General features: G+C 40.5%; 1 protein-coding gene across 1 annotated transcript in view; it reads right to left on the bottom strand.

The window, feature by feature from the left end:
• The window catches only part of LOC147795622 (transmembrane protein 132E-like), a 50,553-nt gene extending 36,054 nt beyond the window's left edge, over window positions 1-14,499 (bottom strand). The window contains exon 1 of the mRNA XM_087131513.1: window positions 14,210-14,499. Within this exon, the coding sequence (XP_086987639.1) occupies window positions 14,210-14,270 (61 nt within the window). The 5' untranslated portion in view covers window positions 14,271-14,499. The remainder of the gene's footprint in view (window positions 1-14,209) is intronic.
• Between the last annotated feature and the right edge of the window lie 1,661 nt (window positions 14,500-16,160).

The raw sequence follows: 16,160 nt of genomic DNA, 5'->3' as shown, positions 1-16,160 counted from the left end.
CATGTGGTTTTCAACGCTGCATGAAATGGCCGGAGCCAGCGAAACCAAAGTCTAACCCAAATCCAGTCACTTTGAAAATGTCCGTAGACACCCTATTACAAATCGCAATAAGCCTTTTGCAAGTTAAATATGAATGAAATCTGGTACACTGAGTTATTTGATTGCACATAAATATAACAATTTGAATTCCCCAGACTAAAGTTTATGTTGTTATCCCTTGTGATTTGGGGCAAACTTTTCTTAGCAACCATCATCTCTGGAATGGACTGGTTCCTTTGTACCCTTCCTAATCATTGAAAACAGTGTGGTAAGGCATCTCTTTTGTAACTAAGCAATTTTTGCTTACCCCAAATCATAAGGTACAGCAACAGTGTCTTCAGTATGAAGAATTCAAATTGTTATGTTCATGCGAATTTAAAGAACTCAGTGTACCAAATTTTATTCAACTTTAACTTGCAAAAGGCTCATTAATTACGCATACTGAAGACTTTGGGACCAGCTAACAAGACTTAATTCGTCACAAGTTCAGTTGACGACCTGGTCTCCAGAAATTTACGAATAATTCGTACAAAGAAATGGGCTAGCACATGCTATTCTACTTCAAAAATGCACTCCTACAAAGCTGATGGGGAAAAAAAGAGAGACCAGAAAAAAAAAATCAGAGAAGAAAAAGGTTACACGACAAAACAAATTGCTGGGGTATGGATTACAGGCAGCCAACAGTCTGGCAACAACCGGACTCTCTAAAGGAATTCTCTAACCCCTGACCTCTGGTTGCCGGCCATCTGCAAGATGCATAAAGTTGTAGCCTAGGACTGTCCAGGAATGCACAGTACAAGAGGTACCCATACATGTACATGTACTTATGCAAATGGTTAGGATGGAGTAATTTATTTACCATCTGAGCCATCTGACATATTGGGACAGTGAAGCCCTATTAAAGTCAGCTAGCATGTATACTGTACATATACAGTACATGTACAAGGAAACTGTGTTATGATGTACATATGCATTAAGGTCACAAGAGAAAGCACTTATGAGTAAATGTAGTATCTACTGTAACTACATGTATCTACTGTCTCTACATGTGGAGGCTGAATTCAAGTGCATCTCTAGATGTGCAAAATGTACACATGTACACTACTAGACACACTTGACTCAAGTCGGGATATCAGTGACGTCTTCATTTCTGCTTTTCGCGCGTCGTTGCTTGCTTTGTGTCCTCTTGTGTTCATTTATTACTATGAGTTCAGTTCAGAAATTCCAACATGACGAATCTGCCAACTGTTTTTACACAGCGAATGGGCTCATCTAGTGGTAGCAGCCAATCAAATTGCGGGACTTGTTTTTACGTCATTCATACCTGCATTGTAATGAACGAGTCTACAAGTCTGACTACTTTGACTGGTGGAAATTCCGCATACATTATGCAAGATCATGTCGTTCATATTCAATTATGAATAATTACACATCACCGAAGGGGGTTCTGATTGGCTTATCCGTCAAGTCGGACTTACTGACTGGTGAACGTTGTGCATTAACGGCTATCAAATAAGGGCACCTTATAAGGGTTATGCGAGCTGCCAGGCCGAGCGTGACGACCGTGTAGTATGTACCGCATCGGCTGAAGGGATGGCTGACTAGGGAAGAGCAACGTAAGTCCAATTTGATTCAAGTCCAGGCATGTACATGTACATGTACTCAGAGACACCCTTTTGAACACATGGGCAAGCACCCCAAAGACCATCTCTGCAAACTGGACTTAACAAGGTGCTATGTATCCAGTGGATTTTACAGGAAAAACATAATTTTGAAAAAAAAATGTACATGGTACAATAAAAGCCCATGGTTACCAGTCAAAATTTCTTGGCAACATTTTCTGAAAGAAAGAAAATGTGCTCAGCAACAATCTCTACTCAGCAGCTCAGTGAACTTGGGACCAGGAAATAAAATGACTTTAATTTAAAGTTCATTTCTTTTAGTTGGGGGAAAATTGAACAGAATTTTTTTATTTACAGATTGTAATTCTCAATTTTCATAATGTACTGAATGTGCGTATAGTCTAAGTGTACACCTACATGTTGGTAAATGGTATTATCACATTTCAAAATGTTAACCATGCTCAAAATAAATATTGTGGCAGCATTTTGAGTAATGATGAGGTAAATGCAAGCTGGTGGACCCAAGTGCAGCAAGAACAAAGGGGCCTGACGGTGACAAATTATTCAACGAGCCAGAAGTGAGATGACCCTGTGGAGTGGAATATTCTGCCGTGCACTGAACCTCTCTCCCCCCTTCCCCTTAGCTCTGGGGCATCTCTCTTCCTGTCGCCTCGGCCAGCCCAGGTTGCCCTGGCGATGAGAAATTTTCGTTGTCACGATGATGAGTCCCAGCTGCTTCCATTGCCGAATATTTTGCCACCCTCTTTGGGGGAGGGATAGGAGTAGGTTGTTTGTATTTTTTTTCTCTGATATTAAAAAGAAATGATTACAAAAAGAAAAAATGATTCTATTTGAATATACACGGTACATCTAATTTGAAAACTGAATATTCGTTTGGGGGAGCACATCTGAATGTGTTCACACATACATGTATACTGCTCGTGACTGGCATGAATCCTATAACAAATGGTATTTGAACTAGACTTGTATTTCTTCCATTTACTTTACAACTGTCAAGATATATCAGGTCCCCCCAAATGTTTAGAATGGTTAAAAATGAGAAAAAACTTCTTGTCTCAGTCTCTTTAAATGTATGCTAATTTCTGAGAGGAACAGCTGACTTAAGTGTTGTACTACTAAAGATAATCTTTTCAGAAGGGTCAGATGCATTTACTTTCATTTTCGCACCCATCTGCCAAATGCTGGTGACAAACAGCATTTATAAATAATTCACAGATTTCAGTTTTTGTGAAAAGCCACAACGAGCCGTTAAAAGCAATATAGGTTCTGCACCTTGCCAATGAGGATACAATCCTCCTTGACTGTCGCAGGGCAAAAGATAATGAATGCATCCTTGATGGGCATTTATTAAAAAAAAAAAACCCACAGTGGCCTTAATAATGACCTGCACTATTGGGTTGTGCCACAAAAGAAAACGTGCCACCCCCAAAAAAGGGGGAAACACAAAACGGTTCACAATGAATAGGACTGTGAACCTTTCGAAACGGAAAATAAATGACTAACGCCGTACTTGATGTCTTTACATATGGTGGGGCGGCGAATGACTCTTTGCCTTTGTAGTTTCAGACGAGTTTTTATCGATGCTCCAAACCACCCCCCATCCCTCCCCTATGTAAGCAAAGTGGTCAACTCTAATATGACCAAAGGTCGGACTTGGAGATGGTGACGTTGCCAAATTATATTTTCGCCTTCCCTCCCGGACCCAACTGCGGCATTTTATTGTATCTCTCATTAATTTCTTTTCTCTTTTTAGTCTTCATTTTGCCCAGTTTCGGGTTTAGTGCACTATTTGAAAGCTGGATTTCTCAAGTGGAAGATTTTTTTTACTACCGGTCTTTAGTGGCTGGTGCCAGAGGAACATAAATTCTATTTTGGTTTGTCATCGTTGTCTGGTGGGCAGGGTTGAGTCCTGCTGGCTGTTGTAAGTTTGCACTTTCTTTAATAGAAGAATGAAGGGAATGCTGTTATCCAGTGCAAAGTTGAAGATCCAAGTACACTGTATATGAATGCGTGCAGAACACCTGTAAATTTTAAACTACTGTATGCATACATCTGATCATTTCAACTTTTCAGATCTTTGGGTTTTTTCGTGGCATGCATTTAATTTTATTTCACAGGATTGACTGCCTGAAATCAGGGAAATCTTGCAAAATTTGCTTGGGTTCACTTCAAACGTGTAACACGTACATGTACTTGTTAAGCCTCCTGAATAATATCTGAGAAAAAGAAGTTTTAAAAATTAACCTGCCTTTTCATCAAAGCAACCATTTAACTTCACTGAAAATAATGATAAATAACCAGAATACTATTATACATACAGATTTGTCAGAAGAATAAAATTATTACATTATCCTTTGACCATTTCAGGAAACACCCTTCCAGGTAATAAATGGAACATCCCAAATCATGTGACTAAATTGGTGATTACACATTCTGGCCAAACAAAGTTGTAAAATGCATTGTGATTGGAGTAGAAAAGGGATGGGAAAAAAAACTGAACCTGGGGGCCATAAAATTTATGGCTGGCCATTCCAAGGCCGTTTTATTACACCCAGGAAGGGCAGTATAACTGTGGAGCATAACTGCACAATCCTGGGCTTACAAAGACTGGAGGATGAGCGCTGAATTTCTAAACCTGTATAAGTCAATCGGGCTCTCACTGGTTTTGTCACAAAAACGGTGATTTAATGCCAACTTTGACACCTCCCACTTTTGCAGGGAAGAGCATGGCTTTGTTCTTTGTCTTCTTGATGAAATTAAGCTGTAGGTTTTTCTCTTGAGAGGATAATGGGGAATCTGTAGGAGCAGGCTTGAAAAAACAACAACAACTTCAAGCCACGGTTTTAATTATGTGCAAACTTAACATTCTATTTTACTTGGAACTGAAAATCAAGTGAGGCATTTTCAAAACAATAACTACATGTAGGTGTAAATATGGACTTTGGGGTATACACATTTATACCAGTTCCTTTACCCACACATCCCTCTGAGTGAAACCTTGCCTTATGTGTGCTGGAGTACTTTGGGCTTTAAAAATCACACCTTTACAAAAAACTACACAATTCTTTCAACACAGAAGATTGCATACTTATATACATGTCCGTCATGGTTTTTATGAACATCCTTTGAAATTATAAAGATGAACAAAGAAATTGACGGGAGTGGGATTTGAACCTGCGGTCTCTGGAATACCGTACCAGTGAGCTACCTTTGAAATTCTGTGGTTTGTGACATTGCTTGAAGGAAAAAATCAAATATAACTACTTAAATTGGTTTTTGAGAATGAATACGGAACACTCGTCATTTTAAGATACATGACAAAATAGTGAGGGCTGAAAGAAATATGGCTTTCAGGAAATCAAAATAACGGTACATCTCTATGTGAAATTTAACACTGTAATAATTACTGCAACAATGTAATGCAAATTAGATACATCTATCATCACAGTCTACATTATTTCCACCCCAGTCTATTTTCCAGTCCTTGGGTTTTAAAGATATTTTATTAATAAACTATGGACAAAAAAGCCAACCTTGAAACATGGTGGGTCTTTCACTGCCATGACAAATGGGGGGGGTGGGTTATATACTTGCAAAAAAGCCTCCAATAACATCTGCTAGCCTCAAGTTTCACTACTGTCTGGGACTTTTTCCTGGCCACGAGAGAGTACTTACTGCCAGGCCTGCTCCCACTCCAGACAGTGGAGGTTGTTCAAACACAGGGGAAGGGCATTGGAAATTCAAGATGTAGGGTGTCTTTGCTTGTGGGGGGGGGTTGAGGGAGAAGGGATAGGTTTCTTGTTTAGAAAGGCTTACTGGATTAAAGGGGTTAATGCTGTCTGATGTGTACTGGAGAATGGTGATGCCTTTTCATGTATAATGATGGGATGAAATAATGTTTGACCAAGGACCAAGTCCCTTTCAAAGTCTTGATTTTCGGTTCAAGAGTGAGCATTTAAACATGCACTTTCTTGGGTGTAGCCCCAAAAGACTTCCAAAACACAAGGCTTCAGAGTATAACCATATTAATATGTCAAGTGAAAAGACCAGCAAAACATTCTACAGCTCAAGTCCAATGTTCAAATCAAAAGGACCTAAACAGTCTAAGAAAATCTATGTAAATGATTGTTTCAAGCTCTTCCCCCAAAGTGTAACTGATCCTAAAATTATGGGACTGCATGGGACTGTTCCAAAAATTAGGACGGCTGCTGGCTGTGGGTATGTACATGTGTAAGTACGAGTACATTCAATGTACACAATATACGACCAGTAAGTACACCAGTGCAATCAATATAATAAGGGAGAAACTACAACTAGCACAAGTACACACCTAGCGAGTCTTATCTGTTTGAAAGGAATCCAGGTTGAGTTTTTATAACCAGTGCAGAGATGGGGGTCACCAATTCCACACTTGACTTGGGACTAAAACACACGGATCCTGAACAGTGTGAGAGGACCCTCTGTTTTCAAAGCTCATCCAACTTTGTGATATATACCATAATTTCCCGGCCAGGCAGTTAGTGACATGGTTCGGTGATTTTCCAATTTCATACTACACTGGAGATAGCTGAGAGAGATGACTTTGTCCCGGATGCCGACAACAGGTGGGGAACTGGCTGTCACACAGTCCAACATAATAGTTTCTGTTTTTTCTCTGTGTCAAACCACCTATAAGCCAGTTGGCTGCAGATATGTTTCAATCCAAGGCCAACACTTGTTAAACGCTGGCAATCCTGCTGGTGAATGGGTCTGTCACAAGCCTTCGTGGGCCGTTGTCACCGATCAGTGCTAGCCCCCAAATGGCAGGGTGTTCACACAGAGCATCCTCCCTCTTGCTGGTGTCAATTGTGGGGAAATGAAATAGAACACAAGGGTTGACCCTTCAAGACCAGTTTACAATAGGCTGGAATTTTTTTTATTTGATACTTTCCCTCTAATTCTGCACACACCCCCCAAAAAAACCTCTCACACAACCTATCCCCTATTAACAAGGCAATTTCTTAGCTTTGTTCGCGGCACACTGACCCTCCTATTCAAACCTCCTTGGCCAAGCATTCAAGGGCCTCACAAAAGCCCTTTGCAAACAGTCCCTCTAACTCTCCCTGGAAAAGAATGGAAAGGCCACGCAGTCATTCCACTATTCACTTTACTAAATTACTTTTTTTTTTTTACTGTTTCCAATTATCCTAAACTGCTCCATTCTTCATTTTTGTTCCCACAGGCGCCCCTGCGAAAAATGGCTCAATAAAACACTAACAAAAGGAGTTCATAAACTCTTTTTGTTGGTGGGCATTATCAGTTAGGATTGTTGGAACCCGGATTCTAAATCAAGCCAAAAGCTAAAAAAAAAAATCCTGCGCCAGTTTCTTTCCTCCATTCAATCGATGCAAGAGTTGAAGAAAAAAAAACAAACACAGACACACACAAATGTCGGAGATTTGTTCAAATCAATTTTCTCTGGCGCTGTCAGTTTTTTTGGCAGATCTTCAATCATATCCAATCCTGAACCCTACAACACAGACATTGGGGTGAAAAACCCCCTAAAAAACACCCCCAAACTATGCGTGCACTTGACAAAACAGAGAGAACATATAACTGTCCGGATTTTGCTCTAGGGATGAAGGGGTCTTGCCTCTTGTTCCCAACATCCCGGCTTTTCTAGACCCCAGGGCACTGACGGGGTTGTCTTTTTGTCAACGTGGCTTGAGCATGACGGCAGAACCATTGTGTCTGCCAAGACTGTACCCTGAAGGCAATTTGCACTCCTGAAGTGAAAACTTTAAGAAAGTGAGGGAAGGGGGGGGGAGTGAAGGGGGGAAGGATGAAGTAGACAGGGAAAAAAAACCTTGAAGCATTAGTCAAGCTAAGTGCCAATAAAGTTCTTTTCTTTTGGTGGTGGTGGAGGGGGAAGTTGGGAACCATCACAATGAGTACTGGGGGGAGGGAGTAGGAAATAAAACCAGCCCCCCTCCCTTTAATAAATGCTGATGGTTTACCATTGTCAGAATTATCGTTCTGTCCATCAGCCCCCTTTCAGGACTGTAATGGATTGATGCAGGGCCACCTTTGAGCCAGCAAGGAGGAAAGAACGCTTTGAGGTTGATATCATTAATACTGCCAACGACCTTAAAAAAGATTGGATGGCCAAGGGAATAGCTTTTACCCTGGGGTCAACCGGCAAGCAATTCAACGTTTCAGTTTCCAAGTGTCTGACTGGAGATGAATAAAAAGGGGATTTGTAAAGGTTTTCGAGTTCATGCAAATTGTCTCCACAACAGGTAGGCCCTATGTGTACATGCAATTTTTATATATGGGCATTGTAGTACATGTACTTTGATGTACATGTACATGTACATGTAAGGCCTACTATAAAGGGATTACACTTCATGGTTTTTCAGTGGTTCCACGCCATGTGAAAGGAATGGCCACCAAGTACAAGGGGTCTATTACTTTAATAAGTACATGTACTTGGAAAGTTGGAAAATGGAAGACTGAGATGAACAGATAAGTACTTGCTGACAAGGCAATGCATACAACATACACAGTACATGTACAAGAACAAAACATAGCCATGAAGTCTCAACGCTGCCTGTAGATCATAAATTACAAGCAAGCAAGTGTACAAGGTCATGTATGTAACTGGTGTACATCAGATGTTAGAAAACACTGGCAATTTTAAGATGCAGATGGTCTGATTGTTTTGCAAGTGCCCACAAAAGTTCTTTAAAAAAAAAAACCACCACGGAAAACCAAATTCCTCTGAACACTTAAGGAAGCTGAAGAAGTCTTACATAATGTATACATATTTGCACTTGCTCAGATCCTACAGTTCATGTCAAGATCAATGCTGTGAATGATTGGCTGTACTCCAGACTGGCTGACTTTCATGATCAGCAGACTGCAACAAGCATCATTCAATGACAAACCATCGCTAAAAAATCGATGCATTATTGGTGTCAAACACCCAGAGAGCAGAGAATACCCTGGTGCCTATCCATGCAGAGTTCAAAAAGTATGGACTGTAACCCCGCCCCCTAAAAAAACGAATAAGAAACCTGTCACTTTTTGTGTGTCTGGGAAGGTGTCAGAGTACCAGCCTCTCAGCTGGTGACAGTGTCAGCTTTGGCACCTGTCCCCTGCTGATAGCTGACCGGGCAGTCTCCAACTAGTCAGTGGAGCAAAAGGATACAGGTATCAATGACGTGAGCTATGCATAAAACATGTTGCAACACGCTTCTTAGAATGTGCGCTGCCAACACAGCATCAACTCCGCAGTAAGCCTGGCATACCAAACTCTGGCCACAAACCGCAGGATAAATTCTACTGTGAGATGCATTCGATTATCTCAGGCCTAATTTTCAGCCCAAAATTGCAAAAAAGGGAAACCGGCTGTTTTCTCTCAATGAGTACCAGAGTTCATACTGAGTTGGAATGCAGCCACAAACTTCAAACTCAAAGTTCGGAACAAAAATATTTAAAAATTGTTTTATGCTGTGCAGAAATATTGACTGAGACCCATTGCAAAGTGCGTCATTTACACAAAACATTGAATATATTTCCCCAAATATCACCCTTCCCAAAACCCACCCCCAAGCATCCTAAGCTAGTTAACGATCACCGAATAATGCAAATTAAAAGTTTATGAAAAGAAATCAGTAACTTACTGGCAAGCCCATGTACAACTCCTCACTCAAGGCTGAAATGTGCAGACTGACAAGTCATTCCCCAATATGCAAACTTTAGATCTGTACTGAAACAAAATGCCATTTCCTGTCTGCATAACAGCAGCCAAAGAGATAACAATTTGCCTAAAGTTGGAAAGATCTCCATGCACTTTCCCCTCTGGGATATGTGACGAAATAGGTTCTAAGTTTCAAGACACCGACACTGTCTTATAGAGGGTTTGCATGGCTGCCAATTCCTGCGGGCCAGTGTTTTTGTTCACCAGTATGTGCAACAGAGGCTTCTCTGTCTGAACAAAAAAGCTACCCTGCAAGATGGCTACCATGCAAAGCCTGTATTATTCATGTAGCCTAGACCTCAAAGTAATCTAATGCAGAGCATTCTGTAGGGACAGTCTGATCAAAACATTACAAAATGGCCAAGGATGACCCAGCAACACATACAATGATCCACGTCCTAAAACTATGCACCTTCCCTCAACATTGCAATGGGGACATTATTTTTGAATGTGTGGCCCACATTAGCATCCTGGGGATCTGGAAGCTATCATGCCCTGACAGTTCTACTGAAATCTTATCTGCCCTGGTAGTGGCCTCCCTATGGGGACCCTGATGGAAGAGATGGAAGCAAAACCAAGCCCACCCTCCCCCCCAGGGAGGGACTATAAACAAGACTGAATGATTCAGTAGTTTTCCTCAATGCAACAAAGGTACATGTACAGTATGTGCAGTATATATGTAATCACACTTGTATGGAAATAGAAAAGTCAATTATACAGATGACAAATGCTGATATTCACCAACTCAATTTTGTATGTCTATTACCAAGAAGGCTGAATTGGATTCTAGACTTCCATCAGCCAAGTCTGACAGTGACACTGAAAGCATGGCTTATGGCCTTTCACTGTAGTAAGCCAATGGTGAAAAAAATGGGATTTGGCTACAGCCTCAGGTCTTGGCCAGTAGGTTGTGTATGTATCTGCAACCACAACCACTCAATATTTTCTGCCATTCCTATGGGACCGATCAGGATCTGATCCTGGTATCTGATTGCTCTTGTGATGCCACTGCATGACCCACTTTGCTTTGCCCATTTGTGTTGTCCACGGCCTAAAAGGTGTCAGTTTCCTTGCAGTGACTATGGCACCAGACCAAGTTTCTTCTGGGCAGATAGCCTGCCAGCTGCTGACCCCTAAATTTACCAAGGACTTCCTTTTCCAGTCAAACTGCTCAAGGAAAAAAAGCAGAAAGAACCAGCTCCAAAGCTGCACAGTATGATGCAACATACAGGAGAATTTAAGAGGTGGATACATGCATTTTCCATTACCTTCAAGCAAACTTAAATCCGCAATGCTGATTGGTCGTTCCACCAGTGTGATATTATAGTGTTTTGCACGGTCGATATCACACCTGATGTGTTTCACTGTTCTTATTCTGTGCAAATGCTTTTTATGCTACAGCTGCAGAATTCACTGTGAATTATTCAAAAGTGGGATGTTTGTTTCTTATGCTGATTGACGCATTTAAATGCCCGCACACCTCATTACGATTCTAGCATTGCTTGCAATTTCCGACTGTTTGCAGGATGGCATATGCAAGGAGGACTGCCAATGAAACTGTTCTAAAATGTTTTGCAAACCACTCGCCCACTGATATTGACATTTGGTATAATTTCATTATTATTTTCATGAAGTTTGATTTAAAATCAATTTTTTATCACATGAGAACACGTGATAAAGAATTTAAATTTTGAATTTGTGGGTTATTTTTCAAAATTTTATACATTTCAAAAAAAATATCTACGTTAACCACCAGTGTATTTTTTAATATTTTTAGTATTATATCAATGTTTTTCTTTTTGTGAGGAACCCCAGGGGAATAAGCTGTTTGTTACAGCTTCTGCCTTTTACTATTCTTAGTATTTTTGTGTTTTTGCACTGTGACTGTTATTATAAATTGTCTTTTTGCCAGAAAAAATAAATAAAATAAGAAAATGTCCCACCCATCATTGGTCCTCGAACATGTGGTATGACGGACACAGATGCACTTTACTATTCCATATTCCACTTGTGCTTGTGATAACTAATAATGTCAATAGTGCTAAAAGGAAAGCAACAACAGCAAAAGGTGCATGTACTTTTGTGGCGCACAACAAACCGTTTTTGAGCAATCCCTCAATGCACATGTATGCTTACAAAACACAGGACAATGATATATGCTAGTTACTATGTAGAGAAAAAACTGCAAGCACAAGTACAGGTCTCAACACTGTCAAACTGCTTCTTCAAATATGAAGAAATTTGAGGTTGAATCAGCCTTTTTTTCTCGGACAAACCTGTAACCACAGAGCCTCCACTGTCTATTTCAAAAGTTCTGGTGACCTCCCATGTCATTTAAGATTAACCAGGACAATAGAGTACATGTAGCCTAGGTTCATATAAATTGCAATGACTAAGACTGTCTTTAGCTTTCATGCACGAATCATGGTTTATTTCTTTGTCTTGTCCTTGTACACAAACCAATAAGCAATCACAAATCTTATCTATCCCTGACTTTTACTCTAGCAAAATCGGCCAGTAAATATGCTCTAATACTGTCCATGTACTATGATAATGTCTTTTCCCCTCAGGACAACTGTCCGGCCCTTTTCTCAGAGCTCCAGGCACTTGAGACAGTGTATTGATTCCCACTATTTATTATATCACTCACTGCCCCAAGATCCCCTCATGAATGACCAAGTGCTTCTCACAGGAAGAATGAGCCAACTTGGTAGTGGATGGGAGAGGGGGGGGTGCAATTCACATTGATCAATTGGCCAAGGGGGAATTTTCTTTAAGCTGAGAGCCTCTTGCCCAGGTAGATCTCTTTTGTCTACAAAGAGCTCTGAAATGGTTCCTATTTCTATGCAGGCGACTAATCTCATTAAAATTCTAGGGGGGGAGGGCATCACGACATATTTGATTAGACTCAAAACTAAACATCAGGGTAGTTTACATTAAATCCACATCATGAAGATTATGCACCAGTGAACTCAACTCAGCTGACTTCAAAACATGTGCAGAATACATAATCTTCCTTTCTTATGTGAAACATGAAAGAAAAAACACCATTCTCTAAAGAAATTCACATGTGAAAAACCCTTTACACTGGCTTTAACAATTTGTTCCCAAGTCTGAAAAGCACTCATACCAATTTGGGGAAAATCAACTTCCAAAGGCCATTTTAAAAAACCTTTTACCAACTAAATTCTACAAATTTCCAATGTCTCCAATTGAAAGGATTCAATCAAAATGCTACGAGTGCAAATTCTTCCTCGTGAATATAACTACCTTGTAGTTATACTACTGCTTAATTAACTTATGAAGGTTTACATGTCAGCCAAGACTATACACACTGAAGTTGAAGTTGTAACTCAGTTTTTAATTTCAAGTTTCCTGTCTACTTAGAGCAAGTCCCAGAACATGCTGTACCATGTTTGCAAACTGTGTTTGTTAGGACAGAAAGTTCACCCCAAAAGTCCACATGTATGCATGAGCACCTTGTGAATACATGTACATGTACATGCAGTTGAAGACATGTGTACCTTTAATGACTCAGAGGGGTAGGGGATCCAAAACAAGCCTGAAATAATAACCAGTATGGATACATTCCACTCCAAATCCCTGGAGGGAAGGTTAAATCCCCACAATCCACTGCAAGAAGCATTTTTCCTTTCCTTAACTTTTTTTTTTGAGGGGGGAGGAGTTAGATGTAACAAGAAACTCCTCTCATCATGGCAGAGAAAACAAGACACCCACCTAGGCATTGCCTGAATCTCTCTTCCACCAGAGAGTTGGGTGAGGGGCAGACATATAGACGCTGTGTCTTTCCGAGCGGAAATTACTTTGAATAACTTCACGATTGCAGGGCGCGCTTTCTCTAGAGGGTTGACAGGAGATGATGCATCAATGTGTGGCAAGGTCCAATTTTTACAACCTTGACTGTGTTTATGCATTTCCAACAGAAGTTCAGTCCAAGGCAAATAAGTGTTGGCAAATATGCCAGTTTCATAAATATGTATATAAAAAAGATCACAATCGTGAAGTGGTGTGGAACTAAAGGTTTTCACACTGAACTGAATCTCTTGAAAAAAGGTGAAAATTACCAGATTAGACTGCATTAAATGTCATTACCAAAATATTACCAAACAATGTTGACACAGTGCTCTTTGTGGTGGTACTGGTGTCATTGCACATAAAGTTGGCACAGCTGTCTTTATTCTTACAGTTGATTTTAATATTCGATACCTCTAGGCAGAAATGCAGTGACTTTTGTTCTGCACAAAAATTCTTCTGGAAGATATTTTAAAGTGTTCATTTAGCTCTTGAAGACATGGAAGATGATGAAAATGCACACATGCATGATGTAAATTTGGAGGAGGGACCAGTTAAGCAATTCATGTTATTCTGTAACTTCTGTATTTTATATCACAGGCTTATTTATTCTGAATCAAACTGGTAATCCAGATTGCAAAAGAACTTTATCAGACTGTACATGTACATGTAACTGTAATGTAAGGTATGACTTTGTTTCTCGACACTTGAACGATCACAGACAAAACACACCTCAACTCACACAGAACTTCAACAATAAACAAGGTTGACAAAATTTACACAACTGACGTCGAATTTCAAGAATCAAAAACACTAATGAGCTGTTTAATAACCGAGACCACACGTACACGTACACCTGAACTCTCTGTGCACGGTACGGCATGCAACTTGCCCACACGCGGCACTACTCGCCACTGCGTTAAGGGCCACGACCATACCGAAATAACTGGAAATTACACGGTATAACACTCACCTCCGTGCACGGTAACGACCACGATCCCAACCATAAACCACCAGCTCGCTCGTCCAGCCATATTTTTGACGGCTAAACCACGCCACACAGAGAGAAATCCAAGAGCTGGGGGACAATCAGACACTCAGAAAAGATCCTCGATGATCCCTGCCTTCCTTTCTTTTAGAGAGAAAATTCGGAGATTGGCGGGGAAGAGCAATTATTTTGGGAGCATTTCTGCAATCCGTCCGGCCTGATTAGAGTCCCGTGCTGGATGAGCGACTAGTCTATCTCACGAGTAGCGCATGTACGCGTGCGTGAATGTATGATTTGTGTGCTCACCGATTTCTGTGTACAATACGTCTGTGTACAAAATGCGGTGTTGCGTTTTGATTCACTCAGGGATACACATTGTGCATGCGCGAGGCCCGCAGAGAAAAAAACATGTACACAGTATTTCAATCACCTCCCTCGAAGGATATATTATTCTACTTTTTATCATTTTATTTAACTGAGACTGAATTGCAACTGAATAACCGAATACCTTCAAAGGACACCGAGTGACATCAACAATTTGGGATAGAAGGAGAAATTATTGAGTTTTTAATTAGCACACTATCAAGTCTCCCAAATGGAACAGTTCTGCTTCGGAGATCAAAGCAGACCGCCGTTCCCCACCGCAATAAAACCATCTTTCCAGAACCTTGTAGAGGTTCTTTTTTTAATTAGAAAATCGAAGGATAATTGGTGAACCTCACAGGTAAACTGAAATAGGCCTACATGTATTTCAAATTCGATGTTATAAAACATTGTCACAGCGTTAATTTATTTTAATGCGTCAATATTGTTGGACTGTGTACCTTTTTTCTTGTATTGTTTATGCAATAAAGCAATTATCCGATTCCTTTTATCTTGGGTTATGTATTCTGCTTTCAAATCAAATTAATCTTAAGCAAACATTAACTAAGAGGCACATAAAGAAAATAAGAGCGTTGCATTTTCGACGTTTTTTCACTTTACAACTTTACAGGGAAGTCAAGCGTTTGGGGTGAAAATTGTGACCTTGTTCTATTTTTTTGAAAGAAGCCAAAATCTTCGACGGCACAAAATGGGCCCATGTAACACATTTTATCACTTGACAGGCCACGGTTTACAGGCCTCTCGCGGCGGAGAGAGAAAGCCATTCATCCAGCGTAATTGGATGGCCAAGCTGTGGCTTTCAATTCAACCTTTGTAATCCGATCGCTTTGTGACTGTGTTCACGCCGAAAAGCCGACAAAAACACCACGAACTATTCACTCACAAAAATGGCATTCTGGCGATACACATCCCCCCTCCCGTTCCTTTCCGGGGCATATATTTATGTGCACTTGCCGGGAGGAAGGCATGATTGAAAAATAAATTGATTGGACTGGATCTGGGCGATCAGTTCATGTCTTTTGTGGTGGTCGAGTACGCCTTCGCTGCCGTTAGGGCTTGTCGAGGCGGACGGCAGCTTATTATATGGGAATAAATGATATATCACCGACATTATCGCTACGGCGAAGAATTTTGTTCGGAGCCCTCTTTAAATGAAAGCTTTGCAGGCATCCTTTTTTTAGTCTACTGTGGCTGAATTTAAAACTCGCCGCGCATTCAGCGGCACATACAGAGCTTTATGCCAGGGTTTCATTATGGCTAATTTATTTCAAGTGCCCCAAATTGTTTCCGCCCAGATAACAGTTTTTGAAAGCAATGGGTGAAATGGGAAGACTTGAAAAGTATGCTGGGTATGGTAATTGGCCCTTGAATCTCACATTTTCCACATGATTAGCCTGAGTAAGAAACAAAGTGATTTTGAACATCTTGTCAAAAAAGTCAATAGCAGCTGTTCAACTAATTGTTTTTATAGAAGCGAGATGCAAAAATCAAGAAAAGGTTGTTCGAAAAAATCCCCGGTAGCTATCGAAAAAGTTTATGACTTGTGTCACTT

This window comes from Acanthaster planci, unplaced genomic scaffold (assembly GCF_054643075.1).
Source record: "Acanthaster planci isolate LZ-2023a unplaced genomic scaffold, COTS_SCS Contig1, whole genome shotgun sequence".
In the NCBI taxonomy this organism is placed as follows: domain Eukaryota; kingdom Metazoa; phylum Echinodermata; class Asteroidea; order Valvatida; family Acanthasteridae; genus Acanthaster; species Acanthaster planci.
This window is presented reverse-complemented; position numbering and strand designations above follow the sequence as displayed.